Source organism: Barbus barbus, assembly GCF_936440315.1.
Source record: "Barbus barbus genome assembly, chromosome: 40".
NCBI classification, from domain to species: domain Eukaryota; kingdom Metazoa; phylum Chordata; class Actinopteri; order Cypriniformes; family Cyprinidae; genus Barbus; species Barbus barbus.
Window position 1 is genome coordinate 21,025,255 of NC_136718.1, and position 17,283 is coordinate 21,042,537.

Sequence of the window (17,283 nt, forward strand, 5' to 3'; positions counted from 1 at the left end):
GGCACACCCTGAGCATGTTGCATGCTTACAAATAAAGTAGTGCAGCAGCCATGCGGTGTCATATTAGAGGCTTTGTTGTGAGTACATACCTTTATCTTGTCATCATCAACCATGGAGCGGAAATCTGGTTTCCGCAATAAATGCCATTCACTTTACGGTCGGCGACACGGTTTGATCGACAAATATTAAGCAAACATCTCGGGAGATTATGTAAGGGGTGACTGAATTGCCATTTGTTAAAAAAAAAAAAGAAGAAAAAAAAAGAATGCGTGCGCTAAATATTCCCCACACTTTTTTTCTTGACAAAAGGTAAACTAGATAAATTAAATAACAAAAACATAATTAAATGTTTGACAAAAATACCTAAACGTTAAAGCCATTTTTGCAGAAGATAAATTGCTGGATTGTACTAAAATTCCAGCTTGCTGAAGCGCCTCTGCTACACTGAAATAAGACACGGAAACCAGCCATTTGTTCGTTTGATATAGCTAATGCTAATTTTGAAGTTACATGTTTATTACATTTTTATTACATTGATTTTTTTTTTTGTGAACACACTGATGTTTTACCCCAGTTTAGCATTTTAGTGCATTTGACCAAATAATGTACTTGGCATGTAACTAATGATGAAAATTATTATCAGTGTGATAATATGTTTCTGACATGAATCGATGCATATTTGGACAGGGTCTCCTACTACATGCATCATGCACCCATTTTCTGTGCAATTTCTTTGCCATTTATTGAAGTTACAATGAGCGTTTGGTGAGTGGTTATTCTGAAATTGAAAAAAGTGGAAAGTCTCTTTTTGAGGCATAATTTACGTGGTATCTGCAAGACAATGGAGACATCACTTCTTCTTTCTATTATTATTAGGCCGTATCTGCTGTATTAGTCGAGATTTGGGATTTAAATTTCGGATGTGGAAACACGTAGAAATAATTGCATAAAGTAATAGTATTTTTGTATAACAGTATATAAAATACTGTATTAATATACGCTTGTGTTAAAAAAGGTCATCTTATGCGGCAAAGACAATAGCCTTTTTTGTATACCACTGGTGTGTGAGAGGTTGTTCTTTCTGGCATGAATAGCTATAGCGTATCTCAAAAAAATAACAGTGTTTCATCTTTTTGCACTCCCTCAAATTTCTCGGAAATGTACACAGTTAGCCATCTCTATTGTAGCTAAATTTATTTTTTAATCACGTGTACCCCGACTAACAAAATCATTAAAATCACTCACTATAATAAAGATTACTTCTGTTTTCTCTCCAATATGTAACTTTATATTTTGAGCAACAATCATATAGGATTTCTATGGCAGATAAGTCTAATTGATACAATGGATACTGGTTGCCTGTGCTAACGCTCTACAGCTATGTACTAGCAGAGACCTCTGTAAAAAGAAGGGCCATTTTTGTTGTTGCTTGAATCTGTTCACAGCTCATACGAGCGAGTTTAACAGCCCGACTTACATCCAATTAAATTTATCTAGGCCATGAGGGGACAGTAATGCTATTACACAGTTTCCCTTTTTAGCCCTACTGAGGTTTTAGCCCTAGAGGTAAACTGAAGGGCCCTTGAGTGTTGCCTACAACTGTTGTTTGGTCTCGTTGATGTATGACGACTACTGATTATGTTTCATTTTCTGTCGATGTTCCATCGGTATGAGGCCAAAGGATTTTTGTGTTGATGCACGAATGAAAAGTCGACGAAACTGGCAACCAGACAAATACTTGCTGGGAGTTACCGCTCGGGTTATTTCTCCAGATCTCTATGGTAAAGCATGCGCCGCGTTGTTTTAGTTCGAGGAACAATAATGAGCGACTCCATAATTTTACTTTAACTCTATAATTATAGACCTTAGCTGCAAAGCATTGCAAAAATTCCATTGGCAATGTCGTAAACCTCACGGCTCTTCATAGTGATGGTTTTTAGGAGGAGAATGGCAAACATTTACAACACCTCTGTCCTCTGTCTCTCTAGACTCTAAACGTCTTTCTAGCTTTTCTTTCCAGCTGAACTTGCCCTTTCAATTCAACTGCTACATCACAATATCCACAATTGTCCAAATCTCCAGCAGGGGCAGAGCATTTGTGGCGATATAGTGCTTGTTTAGATAAAGAAAAGGGCGCGCCTTTGTTGAATTTCAGGGTCCTACAGCTAGTAGTATATGTTTAAGCTGTATGATGGCATCGAAATAGTTGACATATATGTGTCTCCTGTAGAACAACGATGACAAAATCAGGTACGAAATATTTCAGATAAGTAGTAGTTGTTGTTACGCACTGCGTAAATCCAAGTGTGGACTTCGGTGTGAAACCAAAGTGAACACAATGGGAACATGTTAGTTGTCAGTAGTTATCTCGCAAAATCTTTCTCGCATTAACACGTTTATATTAGACAGAAGGCCTATACGACTCTGATGAGAAAAATCAATATTGCTTCTGATCATTAATGGTTTCACGATAGAGTTTTGGCTCAAATAGGAGACACGGATATGTTTACTTAGTTTGAGCTCCTTTAAAATAACTTTTAGACCTGGATGACTGAAACCAGCATGTATCTTTCGTCGGTCATTGTATTGCATATCTTTTTAGTTAAATATTTCATTCCGCAGGACTTTTCAATTATTTACCTTTTGTTTGTTTTCTGTAGAACAAAGCATTTCTTGCTTTTCCGCTGTTCGGCCTTTTATGGCGGCCGCAGTGAGAATTTTAGTGGTCAAATTCAAGTGCTGCATGGGTCTGGGCAGCTGTCTGCTTTCTTTGTACTTGGTTGAAGGCATATTGCACACCAACCTTTTGTCAATTTTGAGAGGGCTCAGTTCAGAGACTCATAAAGTCATTGCCACATACCTTTAACACAAATACGCGATCAATATTGCAAAATGCGGTTTAAAAATACAACTAACTTTTTAGTTGCGACGTCCAGTGCAGCTGATATGACTATTTTTCCACTATCGGTGATAGTTTGTAAATGTTAATAGGGACCATCTGAAAAGCTGTTTTGAATACATTATAGACCTATAAAAAATAATCTTTTTTTGAAGAGAAACTATTAAAACAATCGTTAACATATACAATGGTAAATGTTATATGTGATGCTTTGTCAAAAGTTTTCCTGACCGGTCATTAGATCTTTAGACATCCACGTACATGAACTAATAGTTAATTAAAAATAAGTAAATAGTTTTAAATGAGTGCTACATACTGAATTTATTTTATTATTATTATACTTTATATCACGAATTAGATTTAGTTTTAAATTTGAGAAGATTAGCATGCCCTGCAATGTTAGCAGAATGTTAGTGTACAGTAGTTACTAGATCTTTCAATATTGAAAAGGATTTTTAAATCAAAAGCATTATTTTCAACATTCTGCTCCAAAAACAAAACATTTTAGGCTTAGTTTAATAGACGCCGGAGGGTACATATTGAAACTGGATAGCATGTTTTGCCTTAAACAGATGCCTCTCATAAAATGGTCTCAGAGATTTAAAATATCCAAGGGATCATTTGACGTACTTTACACATGTTAAATGCCAAAACGTGTGGTGCTTAAGTGTAAGGAAGGTCGAACACAATAGTACATTACACATCATTTTATTTATTTATTTTGTTTCATTCGAAAAAAACAACAAGAGTGTTTTACATTCACGATAAAGTCATCTTGAATCACAGGTGGCATTATTCATAGCACTAATTTTTAGTTTCGTTCATTAAAACCAAGAGAAAAGTTTTCCCCATTTTAAAATTAAACCACATACAAACGTAAACATAAACTAAACTTGTATTAACTTGTGTTAACTTTGTGTATATACAAGCATTGACTGAAATTTCCGGGTAGATTCATATATCATTTTCTGCACAAGTTCCTAATGTTTTTATCTCAACAAAAAAGACAAACTCACAAATGTTCTATTATTATATTCAAGAACTGGGTGGAGCTGACACGTGACATATAAGGCACATTTGCTTATCAAACCATGTAGCCTATAAACATATATGCGCTATGTATTTAAAGCATATGTTTATATATAACATGACATGGAATGTCATAAAAATTCTATGCACTTGAACAAAAGCAACTTGACAATGCGGTAAAACTCGACCCTTGAATATTAGCAGTGCAGCAATCAACACAATAACAATAATATATCTTACCAGTCATAATTAACAGTCGTTCTTTTAAAGTTTTAATAGTTTGGTTATATGCGAAAGTCATAGACTAAAACATACATGCTGCGATATACATGAAAACAAAATGTGTTGTCTCAGACTCATAAAATCAGCGTTACTCGGTGCCTACAGAGGCTCCAACACACGTACACATAAATAGAAAATACAGCTCTTCGTTCTTACAAAACTCGCTTAAAACAAGCAAAAGATGTTACTGTTTTACATTGTCTTGCATGATTTGAAAATTAATCGTTTGAATCTCACAGATCTTACCCAGCTGAACCACTCCTACGCATCCATGTGTTCCAAATTGATATATGACAATATCTACTTTCGATCACGTGTTGCGGGGCGACTTAGACGGATTGCGCGTCATCTCGCCTTCCCAAATTTTCTCCTTCTGCAGCTCGAATCCAAAACATCATATCTGTAGTACGGACTACAGGAGAAAGATGTTTAACTCTGTTAATCTGGGCAACTTCTGCTCCCAGACGCGTAAAGACCGGACATCCGAGTTTGGGGACAGGACTGGCTGTGCCTCCAACATCTACCTCCCCAGCTGCACCTACTACGTTCCCGAATTTTCCGCCGTCTCTTCGTTCCTTCCACAGGGGCCCTCGCGACAAATCACATACCCCTATTCCACAAATCTATCTCAAGTGCAACCAGTGCGAGATGTTTCCTATGGTCTGGACCCCTCCAGCAAGTGGCACCACAGAACCAACTATGCATCGTGCTACTCAGGAGAAGATCTGGTGCACAGAGACTGTCTTCCGCCATCCACCATGACAGAAATGCTCATGAAAAACGAGAGTGTGTACAGCCACCACCACCACCACCACCAGCATCATCCGAACTCTAGCCACCCGTCCACTGGTTTCTACACAGGCGTGGGGAAAAACAACGTGCTCCCTCAAGGTTTTGACCGCTTTTTTGAAACCGCCTATTGTAGCACGGACAATCAGTCAGAACATTGTTTACAAAAGAGCGAGATGAACAAATTAGACACTTCGTCCCAGCAACCCACAGATGTTTCCGCAGCGCTGGAGCCGGAAAAGGACGCAGAGGATGAGGAGGAACATACAAATTCGGGCTCGTGCACTTCAGCAGCTAAGGACGGCAACGCAAGCAAGAGCAGCCATTCGAGTAGGTACCGAAGCTGTAAATGGGGAAAGGTTAAGGGACTAGCCCGGTGTTTTGTCGGTCAGATTTTATGTGGAGTTTTATAAGCATTCAAAGGATTTTATTATAACCTACAAAGCTCTTTCCTCCAACGAAAAGAATTTTTACGATGGGAAAGCGCTTTGAAAAGAGAGGATGTTATACACAGACGCTACTATCCCAGAGTCTGTGAAATTTTAAGAGCGCGCTATTGTGACAAATGCTAACTTTGATCATGAACTTGCGTTGAACATTGCGAGGGATTTTCTCGTTTAGCTGTCGGGAGTAAAAACCAATTGGGCAGAACATTACTTTTGGCATACTGTGAATTTTGTTTTAGCAGCTCTAATGTAAACTAGCTAAGTCCTTATTAGCTTTTAAACGTGCTGTGACTTGAGTTAAGGTGGGGTTGACGTAGCCTACATAGTCAATGGCCATACAATGTTAGTGCTTGCCCGGTGCTAATGAATATATTATCTATCTATCTGTAAATCAAAGGATTTTTAAAGAGGCATTTCACCTATTGGAAATATGTTGCAATGTAAAGTTTTCCCAAAAGTAGCCTATACATGTTGGCCAATTAGAACTGTCGTAATTACCTTTCAGAAAACACCATTGGATATTTTTGCTCTTTTTAAATTGCGGCGCTTTTTAAACTGTAAGTATAGTTTGCAGAAGAGAAGCTAACATTCACGGCCATTCACAGGAGACACTACCCCAGGCCCACAGTATTTGTTTGTAGTAGTAAAAAAAAAAAATTAACGTGTATAATGTCAAGGGTTCTATAATTTGCTAAACACATTTATTAATAAACAGGAACACTACATATACAGTAAATAAAATTACTTTAGAGTCCAAGTATTAAAAAAGTTGCCTGTTATCTATTAATAATACTTTATTTGTTTATGGTTTTACAGAGTTTAACTATTTGTTTAAAAACTAGTTAGCCTATATTTACAGTCTTTATGCTATTTACCCACGGTTATAGTTTTGCATCGGAGTGGGATACATAGTTGGATCTGCTTCCTCACATCTGTAACCTCAGATGAAATCACACACTGGAAATTACAAATTCTTCTTCAAGAAAAATAAATAAATGTGTTGTGCATTTATAAACATCTCATTGTGTTATTGCAGGGGGGGGTGGAATGTTTTATAATGTGATCATTTAAAGTGTCTCTTTTGATTATCCCAAGGTACCCCGCGCACAAGAAAGAAGAGATGTCCATACTCCAAGTTTCAGATTCGTGAACTGGAACGAGAATTTTTCTTTAACGTTTACATCAACAAGGAGAAAAGGATGCAGCTTTCCAGAATGTTAAACCTTACCGACAGACAAGTCAAAATATGGTTTCAAAATCGTAGAATGAAAGAAAAGAAATTAAGCAGAGATCGCTTGCAGTATTTCTCTGGGAATCCGTTGTTGTAATTGTTGAAATGGCGTTGCCTTTTATTTAATATCTCTGCAAACTAAAATCACGTATGTCTAAAAATGCCCATCAAGATAATTAAATCATTAGAAAATGTTTGTTAAGGCTAGCAACAGTATTAAAAACTGTTAGACTTTTTTAAAGGGTAACAGGATTGTAATGGCTGACGATGGGGAGAGAGAATGCAAATTTGCTTAATGTCAAATTAAACAGGCATTTCTAGTTTGCGATTCACAAACTAAAACGTACACCCCACAAGTTTAGTTTTTTTAATGTATGTGACGCATCTTTTAAGTGAAATGTTTAAAATATTCACTTTGAAAATAGTCACAAAATAGCCTACTATAATATATTATAAAATTGTACCCTCTATCCTTTTATGGTTGTATATATGTACATTGAAACACATACACTCGACTCTTGCTCGAATCTGGAGATGTCATACTTTTTTATGTTTTCACCATTTAGAACTGTGACTTGTACAATCTGTAATATTGTATTCCTTGTACAGAGATTATGCATTGTGCATTCGTGAATGTAAATATAATGTTATTTTGAGTATCCTCACCCTATCCCTGCTGCTATTTTTCTTTACATTGCCTTTGCAGCCTTGTGAGCTTTGTCTTTCGATTCTTTAAATTATTTGTTGTACGCCCAAAGTTCTCATTTATTTCGGAGGGATAGCTCAGCGATTCGATTTGGCCTGTGTACTACATATTATTCAAAAATAAACACAAATAAAGGTAAACTGATATATGTCAATTGTGACTTGATTTTTAAAAAAATCGTAAGGTAATCTATGGTGAAGTAAATTTGTGAATGTGTATAACTACACTGCAGTGAAAACGGAGATCTAAGAGAAGATATAATAAACTGACCACTGCCAAGTAATGAAAACTCTCTCTCTCTCTCTCTCTCTTGCTCTATCTCTCACAGTTCGTCGTCTCCCTCTCACACGTTAGTTCAAGTCTTATCAATGTTAAGCTATTGTTGTTTTGCAATGAAAACTGGCTAAATGTGTTTAATATTTAGAGGGGTTTTTTTAGCAGAATTTTAGGAATGTTGAAACTTTTTGTCAGTAGTGGTTTTATCAAAATGAGAACAGACTAATAATGATGAAGACCAGCAAAGGGATGCATGAAACACGTCAAAAATTTAGAGAGCATTTCGGCTACGTCTTTTAGTACCTTCTAAATGAAATCGCCACTCTTGTAGTCTAGACACTGCAATAAAGCCAGAGCCCTAAATTGCCTTTTTTCCGACTTAATTGCACCGTCTGTTAGAGAGGAATAGTGTTCACTTCCGCAGTAAATAGTAAACAAGAAAGTCCGGCTGCTAGTACAAAAACTGAGACGTTTAAAAATGAAAACATATTGCCTAGGTGCAAGAAATCTATCAAATGATATCGCTGAGTGTAGTCCGTTCACATGAAATCATCTCTTCAGAAGAAGCTGAGCTGCACGCATCTTGCATTCTAAGAGACAAACAGAACAGAAGTGAGATATTTATTTCGCGGTGTATGCTCACAGGGGTTGGGGGTATTGCATGTTATCCCCATGTGCAGTTTTGTTTATGATCACGCTACACGAATTTTGTCACAGCATGTGGGCTCATAAGGCGTGCAAGTGTGCTGTTGGCACTTATGCGTATGAAGGAAAAGATATAATTAAAAGTTGTCTTTGAACTTCAATAATGTCAAGGCCTTCACCTTTAACCTATTGCAATAAAGCGGAATCAAGGAGCCCCTTTTGTCAGGAAACGTGGTGAACAGAACAGAACCAATCAGCGCAAGTGGGAAAGGACCAAGGAATGCCTAAGAAGCAACACTTTGACCTCTCGCATTAAACTACAGCAGGTAACTTTTCCAGTTTTAGCACTCCCATTAAATACACTTTATTGTCTCTGTAAAATGTAATATTTTAATGCATGAAATATTTTATGACATTTTGGCATGTTCTTGACCATTTAAGATTGCTTAGTTGTGACTTTTCCCGGGTAACAGGAAATAGATTTCTGACTGATTTAAAACAGAGATCAGAGATGCATTGATGCTCGAACGCGAATAGAAAACGGAGGGGAGGTCCTTGCGCGCTGAATTAGTGTACTGATTTACTGCTGAGATTTAAACACAGTTAACTGTATTGAAACACAACACATGAGTTCCTTTGTAAATTCCGCAAATAGAGACTTGTGTGTGTGTGAGAGAGTGTTATTGCAGCGGATTCATTTCCGGTGATCTTTGCTTGTAGAACTGTGGGAGACAAATGGCGGGAGAGGGGGGGGGCATAGGGATCAAGGCTGGAAGGCTTGTCTTCTTGTCACACCCACCAACCTTGGCCCTGGCTCAGTGACGTAGTTAATTTGCTGAATTCCTCTCTCTTGCTTCGTCACACTGAGGAGCAGGAACTTGGAGCGTCCACCTATCAAACACCAGAGATACTGTCGCCACCAAAGCAAAGCAATCAGCTCTTAATAGTCATAAAATCGGCATTTTTGGCCGTGGTTGATTTGATTCATATATGAGGCTTTCCTAAACAAATTGTTTGTTTGTTGGAAGACGTTTTTCATTATATGGCTATCCTATTTATTTCGAGTAGAATAGCCTATCTGCAAAAGGAAAACTCTTTCGAATGAGCTCTTAGCTGACAACAAGGAAAATGGCGGAGGCGTCTGCATAAAGACTGACTTGGATGTAAATACAACCTGGATTTCATTTTTAGAAGTCAGCATAATTCAATAGAACATTTTCGCAATATCTGTTAAAAACAAGACTTACAAGGTTACACTAACATATTTGCATTCAAAATATCAAGAGAAAGTCAAGAGTCAAATATTTATATTAAGCCGATTCTTGTCCCAATAATTCTCACTATTCCAATAACATAAAAAATACAAATCTGACACGTCTTTTTCCATCAGATTTGATAAAATATTAGAAAGTTGGAAGTGACAAGACATATTGAGTTTCCAGTGTGTGTGGTCTGAAAGATTCGGTTGTTCATTGCTGTTTGTACTTCATGCTGTACAGTTGCGGACTTTGGACAGAGCCTATTAACACTCTTTGTACGCTTATACTGACTTCCGCACTCCTGTAAGTGATGAAAAGCTGTAAATACAATTGCCACTGGTGCCCACTAGTCATTTGTATGGTCTTTCGTGATATTAAAATTTAATATAATGCTGATGTGCTTTGCGATTACCACTCTCTGATTTATAAATGTCTTTAAAACGTTACATGCATCAACCATAAATTTCCATAGACCTCTGCGGGTGAACGCCTGTTTGGTGAGGGGAAACGGTTAAAAAGCGAGTCGCTTTAAATTGGAAATATGTTTTATGGTTTAAGTTCCTAAAAAGGCACGGAATACCCATCGAATCTCCTGCCCTGTTTTTACTCGTTTCAAACAGACTAGAGGCCTACGCTGTTAAACAGGACATCTTGTGTTTCACTTTTCGTTTTGACGACTTTTCTTTATTCTTTTAATTACAATTTTAGCATAGCGTTGGTAAAGACCCTTAAAAATGATCAGAAATCAGTATCCACTTAAAAACATTATCTTAGCAGGGAAAACATCCATCGGGAAGAACCAAATAGAAAAAGTCTAATTATTGTAAAAGATAGAAAAAAATATATATTTCTATAATAACTATACTATATAAAAATTATATATATATATATATATATATATATATATATATATATATATATATATATATATATATATATATATATATATATATAAAATATGGTTATGTTTTTACAGGCTACACACTTTCTTGTTTTGTGCAACCCGGAAGTGCTGCAATTCAATATTCTGTGTGATATATCTTTGATCCCCCAATAAAAAAGGAATTAACTTTCTCTGTTTAACAGTAACAGCTGCATGTCGACTTTAACAGTATCACAAGCTTCACTCGAAGAGAAGTGAATGTTTTAAAAAATATATTGTTAAAAAGGCTTAGAGCCTTTTCATGTTTTCTTTTCGGCATGCACGGACAAACAAAGAAATAAGTAATTCAAACAGAGTAAGATTCCACCAATTTTAGTTTTAGTTTTGTTTGTTACAATTTGTTGTTGTTGTTTTCACCCTATGAAATAAATTGCTTTGAAAAAAGAAACAAAAGAACAGTTGATAACACGATTTTTATTTAAATTAAGAAACAATGACATTAGTCTTTAATTCAATAGTAAATACAATTTAATAATACATGCACAATAATTTGTTCAAGAACGTACTTTCGCTGCAACACAAAAAAATATTACAGTTAAAGAATACATTCATGCATAATACATAATTTACAGACATGTTTTCATTGGGCTCTTTTTCGTTGTAATTCCCAGCAGAACATGATATTACAGTGAACAAAGTTTACAGCAATTTAAATATGTAAATATATCTCTGAAATACGTTTTCATTGTACTCACATCTGGAATCCGAAAGTCACTGCGCCATTGTGGATAGAGAGCCTAACCTGTAATTAATTAAAACGATTAAGCATTTTTGTTATTTAAATTTCTGGTTTCCATTCAACATTGACCTGATATCTACAGTATTTCGTTACACGCAAAATATTTTAGGAGAATATCAAATGAGATGCATTTTCTTTCTAAACATTATATAGAAAACACACACACTCACACACACACACTCACTCATGTGTATGTGTATACACACACGCTTTGATAAACGTTTTTTTATATATTAATCGCTTTGAATAATGTGCATTTCACATTGAAATTGTTAACTTGTGCATTTAATAATAAAACGTATAATAAAACGTTTAAAAAATATTGGTGCACAATAAATCAAGCAACGTACTGAATCAGAAAAGTGTGGATGAGATCTTAAACCTCAGTTTGTATGTTCATATAAGTCTATATGTTCATATTCTGTCATGAAAGCATATTTATTTGTCTTAAAAGGCTGAATGATAGACAAGAGAACAGACCAATTAAAACAATCCCCCATGTCTGAAGCTGGGTCACAGGCCCTGACCACGTTTAGAAATGCATTGGCCAGCAAACACAGAAAAGATCATTCAAGTCCAAGGGGTACAAATACAAATTATATAAATTATTGTAAGCAATAGCAAAAATGACCCAAGCATAGTACATGAAATTACGTAAGCTTTAGGTTACGTTTCTTCCTCTAGTACATTGTGTATTGTCGTTCATCTAGTTAATTCAATGCAACGGCATAATATGAAACTGTTGAAGATGAAGCGTGTCATTTTACCTTTTATGTACTTTACATTTATGTAGAGCGCATACAAGAAAATACCGTAGGAACCAGAAACATAAATTCCATCCGTTTCCTAATGGAAATTGCATCACATGCAACCGGGTTTATATATATTGTGTAATCAAAAATGTTCAAATTCCGCATACTAACTTAATATTCAGAAAGGAAACGCTAACAACAGGAAAATAATGTGTAGGCTATGGAATAGGCTACGCAACTGCATGTATAATTGACTCGGAATTATTTAAAAGTTTATTTAAAAATTTTTTTTTAAATGCATTTAATGATCAAAAACACTGCAAACTTTATAATTTCTGTAAAAAAAAAAAAAAAAATGAAGCTATTGTTTCAGTTTGGAGATAATAAACAAACCTTCCTCTTCTTATGTGTTTTTCCTATATATATTTTAAATCCAGTACGTCCGTTTATTATGCAGAAAAATATATTAAAAAAACATAATAATCTCATTTTAGAAAGAAAAAAGAAAGCAAAGTAGCAATGTTTATTTAATATAAACATTTGCAATTAATCCACCAAATGGAATTTGCAATAGAGCGGTATTAACTAAAAACTGATTAAAAAGTGTGTCGTAAAGGAGAGGAAAATAGACAGAATGTGTCTACATCGTCCCTATTCTATAAAATTGCAGGCCAACTTTAAAAACAGAGCCTACATAAAACCATTCTTTATTTTGATTAACTTTGTAATTAATTTCTCTAATTTCCATGAAGTAATTTACTTGCCTCTGTCTTTCTTTTGCAAACGCATAAGCCACGTAACTGTAGGGTATATCTGAAGACAGCGATTGTTCTTTGTTCTGTTGTTGGTTTCCTTGTGCGTAAAAATCGGCTAGATGGCGCCATTGCTCCATGCTGTACCACATAAATTCAACAACTTGACCCCAGTGACGTCAAGACGGTCTGGCGCATCAAGGCCACTTTCAAAACCCTATTGGTCTGAAAATCACATGACAAAGCGCCTTGAATCCATAATTATGTTGCTGATATTTTTCGCCCCCCCAAAAGATGTCAGCGTCCTACTGTCCTTATCCACTTCGGCATAAAGGAGATTGTTTTGAATCAAAAGAAAAACAAGTCAAGTAGCAAAATGTCATGCCCGAACAACGTGGCAGCCAACACATTCCTGATGGACTCGCTGGTGGGAGGAACGTCTCCTTACAGAGGTGAGAGCTATTCCACTAACTCTGGAATGTATATGCAAACGTCTGCGGAATATGGTTGCTCCATGATGGGTAGTTTTGGCATTGTTGGTACCCCTCTCTCCAAACGGGATGATCTTCAACCGACTGGGATGCATCTCAGCAGTTACCAGCACTCACATTACCTGTCGCAGCGGGACACTTGGATCGCAGGCTCTAAAACTTACAGAGGCTCACAACCTGTTGCCCAGCCTTTGCACCCGTGCTCGTTTCCAGCCAGTAATGTGAAAGAGGAAGCGATCCCTTGTCTTTACCAGCCTGATATCGACAGCGCTAAGGAATCCGCCGAGAAATCCACCTACATCCGTCTGGGAGACAATAAGAGCCATCCGAATCAAAGCGCCGTCTCCACCTCCGATTATTTCCGACGGAGCCAGGTGTACGCCAGTGAAAGGGGCCACCATGGAGACGAGTTCGCCTCGGACTTTAACCCAGTAGCCAGAATATCCACGCCTGTTGAAGCACTAGCAGCAGATTCCTATGTCAAAAGCAGCAAAGCAAGGCAGGAGCCAGAAGGCAAGGGAGGGAATACGCAGGAAGACGACGTGGATCAGAGACAGACTAGAAAAGAGGCGAGTGTCTCAAAAACAGACAGTTGTACTGATGATTCCGAGAGCGAATTGAAAGGTGAAAACCAATTCCTTCTCTCTCTCTCTCTCTCTCTCTACTACACTCACACAATAACAGCGCGCTCCCTTCTATGCAGGCAACAACAACATGTGAAATGACAACCAAGTTGCACGTCAAAATAGAAGACCTTTTAGCTTGCTGCACCGATGACTGTTCGGGCCCTGTCAGTGCATCATAACTGTTTTACAGGCCCAAATGGGCCGTTCGTCTGTTTTGATAGAACAGCAGTCAATTAAACAACATCAGGACTACTTAAAATTGAAACGGCGTTTAACACCGTTGCCAAAATAAAAATAGGTCTTGGCACTGATATAAACAGGATCACTTTAGGATTAACACTGTGTTAAAGTGCGCTCTTACACATCCACGCAAGCATAACAAAACAGTACACTCTAATCCGTTAAATTCTATTAAATTAGATTTTTTATTGCACTCCAGTTGGTTGTTTACAGGCACACTCAGTTATACCCGCAATGACGTCTTCACCGCACCCCGCACAAACGCATGTAAATGTATGTAATTCAATGTATTTAGGTTTTTTTTCATACAGGTTTAAATGAAGAATTAGAGACTCCATTAGACTGCATAATTACTTGATGGTATTGGTAAATATTTGTACAGAATTTTGTAGACATTGAACAAAAAATAATTGGCGTTTATTTAAAACATTTAATTAACTAGGCATTTTTGCGCTTATAATTTGTAATATTGTTTTTGTAATCTGTCGTTATAAAATGTAAACCATTCCATTCAAATTTTATAAAGGAAATTTGAAATCAGTGTGTGGTCCTAAAATAATTAAATCAATACCTGTGGTTTACTAAATGTGTAACTGATATAACGAGGGATAGCTACGACAAACAATTCTGACACACAAGTTATGCTCACACAAGTAGTTACGTTCTGTCTTTTAAAATGTATAATTCTTATTTAATTTTCTTGTTTAATTCCCGTTATTAACATTTTTGGTAGGCTAAGTATGCAATTTTCTGAAATCTGCAGTAGTAACACAAGTTGTTTTATCTGAAATAGTTGCGTCTTTTGTTTTGAAGTCTTGGCTGATGTTTTAATTTAACATGACAAATTAGCCAAACATGCTTTATGTTTTATGTTATTTGCATATTAATATTTGCATATTAATCATTATTTAGTTTTAGAAAATTATTTTATGCTGTGGTTGATGGCGTTTCAATTAAAAGTAATTCCAGGCCGATGGCCAATAGAGACTAAAATCACACAATTAAAATTGTGAAATCAGACGGAAATGTTTTTTGTTTGTTTGTTTGTTTTTAAGTACAATAATACAAGTGCAGATAATAATTGAAAATTCGTAAAAGAAAACATCAGATATATTAAATAAGCAAAATGGGGGAATCGGCATCACTGCATAGCTTTGATATTGTTAAGAATAAGGCCATTTTTTAAATAAACCGTTACAACGTAGACTGTAGACTCTTAAGTGCAATAAATTCGGCATAATGTTTATCCTGGTGAACAAAAAAAAGGATATGAATATTTCGTGGGGAAGAAACTAAATAATTTAGTCAAGCGAGCATTTGTAGAGTCACAGTCAGTTCTATTATCTTGCAATCATACACCGGTATAACAGTTTTTTCTCTCTCTTGCTTACTTCCCCAGATGAGGCTAAATTGGAAAAAAACACGGGGAACTGGCTAAAAGCGAAAAGTGGACGAAAGAAGAGATGTCCTTACACAAAGCATCAGACACTTGAGCTAGAGAAGGAGTTCTTGTTCAACATGTACTTGACTCGAGAGCGCCGTCTGGAGATCAGCAAGAGTATCAACCTCACAGACAGACAGGTCAAGATCTGGTTCCAAAACAGAAGGATGAAGCTAAAGAGGCTCAACAGAGAAAGTCGCGTCCGAGAGCTAACCGGCTATAGTTTCAACTGAGCGCTTAAGACATGCTTAACATGCTTTCTAGCGTTTCCCACGTTCTGCCCTTCTGTATTATTTAATGTCTTTTTTCCTGATTGCTCCTTTTGCATTCACAGACTCACGCACACATACAAATACAGAACAGCAAAGCAATGGCCCTTGACTTTTAATGCAAAGGGACTGAAAGATCCTGCAAACAATATCTAGTTTACATCCGAACCTAATTTATCATTGTTGAAAAGACCAGAATAATAATTGTAAATATGCCAGTAGAGTAAGAAAAGGATGCTTGGTGCAAATATTCGTGGCAGATTTGTAATTTCAAAAAACTAGATGTCCATTCGATGTCTTAGATTAGTTTGTTTGCTGTCAGTACGCTTGTCCTACAATGCGCGCTTTGTATTTTGCATGCTTTGTTCTTTGACGTGTATTTGTCAATTTGATGTTTAACGCAAGAGGCTGATAAATAAAACAGGGGGTGGGAAAATATAATGTCCTGGTATGTCCTTCCCCTTGCATATTTTACATACTCCTGTATTCTGATGACAGAGAAATTTTGGGTCAAGGCAGGGAAGAGAGGCAGAAGGAGAAAGTGCATAGCACTTTCAGTATGAGTGGGAGACCCATAACGTTGATTTAAATATTATCCAGGTGACCACAGTAAGTCAAGGTCATAAAATTGTAATGCCATGACGGTCCTGGAAAGCGCTGGGGGTGGATTTTATGATCTGCAAATATAATGTGCTGCTGCAGTAAAGATGCATTAAAAGGTGAGTGGAGGAGGGCTAATTCACATACTCGGAACTGCAATGTGCTGGCCTCACTGACGCGCTCTGCGGTCTGCCGGGCTGTTTTGGAACCAGGAACCTTTCATTATGGAGTAATGGAACGCTATGAAACGATGGACTGAACACGGAAGAATGAAAGACCTACAGCGGCGGTGAATGAATGAGTGGATCCTATGAGTTACGCTAATCAGACCGTGTGCAGAACGTTCAAGGTAGGATACCGTTTTCCTTATTTTTTATTTTTATCGATTGAGCTCGAGGGAGGCTATTCTGGATACCCTCAAGCGCTGACATGGATAACAGCTTTGATTTGAACGAATTTCTTGAGATGTGGACTTTGCTCTGAGTGCTTCTGACAGTTGTTGATAAGAGAGTGTCGTTGTGGTAATTGTGCCCCATCTTCCAAGTTAAAGCTGTGGAGATCTACTTATGCTGACATTGTGTTATAGTCTAAATAAATATCAGCAATTTGCAGTCCTTCTGCAGGACAATCATTCTCTTTTACTTCAATTTAATTTTGAATTTGATCACTTTCCTGGTCTGCAAGAAGCCACAGAAAACATTTTTGACAGTATCGTTCTTGTTGAAGGTCTATAATCATTTGCATGCTACTAATTTGTCAGTGTGTCTCTCTGAATCGTAGACTTTTGTGTGTGTGTGAAATAGCAAGTAGTGTGTGCTGGTTGATAGAAGTGTCAAATGGTGTTCTATTTCGTGTCAGTTCTTGAAAC

The 17,283-nt window shown here is 36.8% G+C and overlaps 1 protein-coding gene and 1 pseudogene across 2 annotated transcripts; both read left to right on the top strand.

Annotated features, from left to right (window-relative positions):
- Nucleotides 1-4,500: 4,500 nt before the first annotated feature.
- On the top strand, nucleotides 4,501-6,773 carry LOC306859593 (homeobox protein Hox-C11a-like; the record flags this gene model as incomplete). Its single annotated transcript, XM_079400703.1, has 2 exons — nucleotides 4,501-5,329; nucleotides 6,541-6,773. The coding sequence occupies 2 exons, from the start codon at nucleotides 4,501-4,503 to the stop codon at nucleotides 6,771-6,773; spliced, it is 1,062 nt and encodes a 353-aa protein (XP_079256829.1).
- A 6,238-nt stretch (nucleotides 6,774-13,011) lies between these two features.
- Nucleotides 13,012-15,779, top strand: LOC306859155 (homeobox protein Hox-C10a-like; annotated as a pseudogene). The gene is made up of 2 exons: nucleotides 13,012-13,833; nucleotides 15,505-15,779. The product of its transcript is annotated as a homeobox protein Hox-C10a-like (transcript).
- Nucleotides 15,780-17,283: the final 1,504 nt, after the last annotated feature.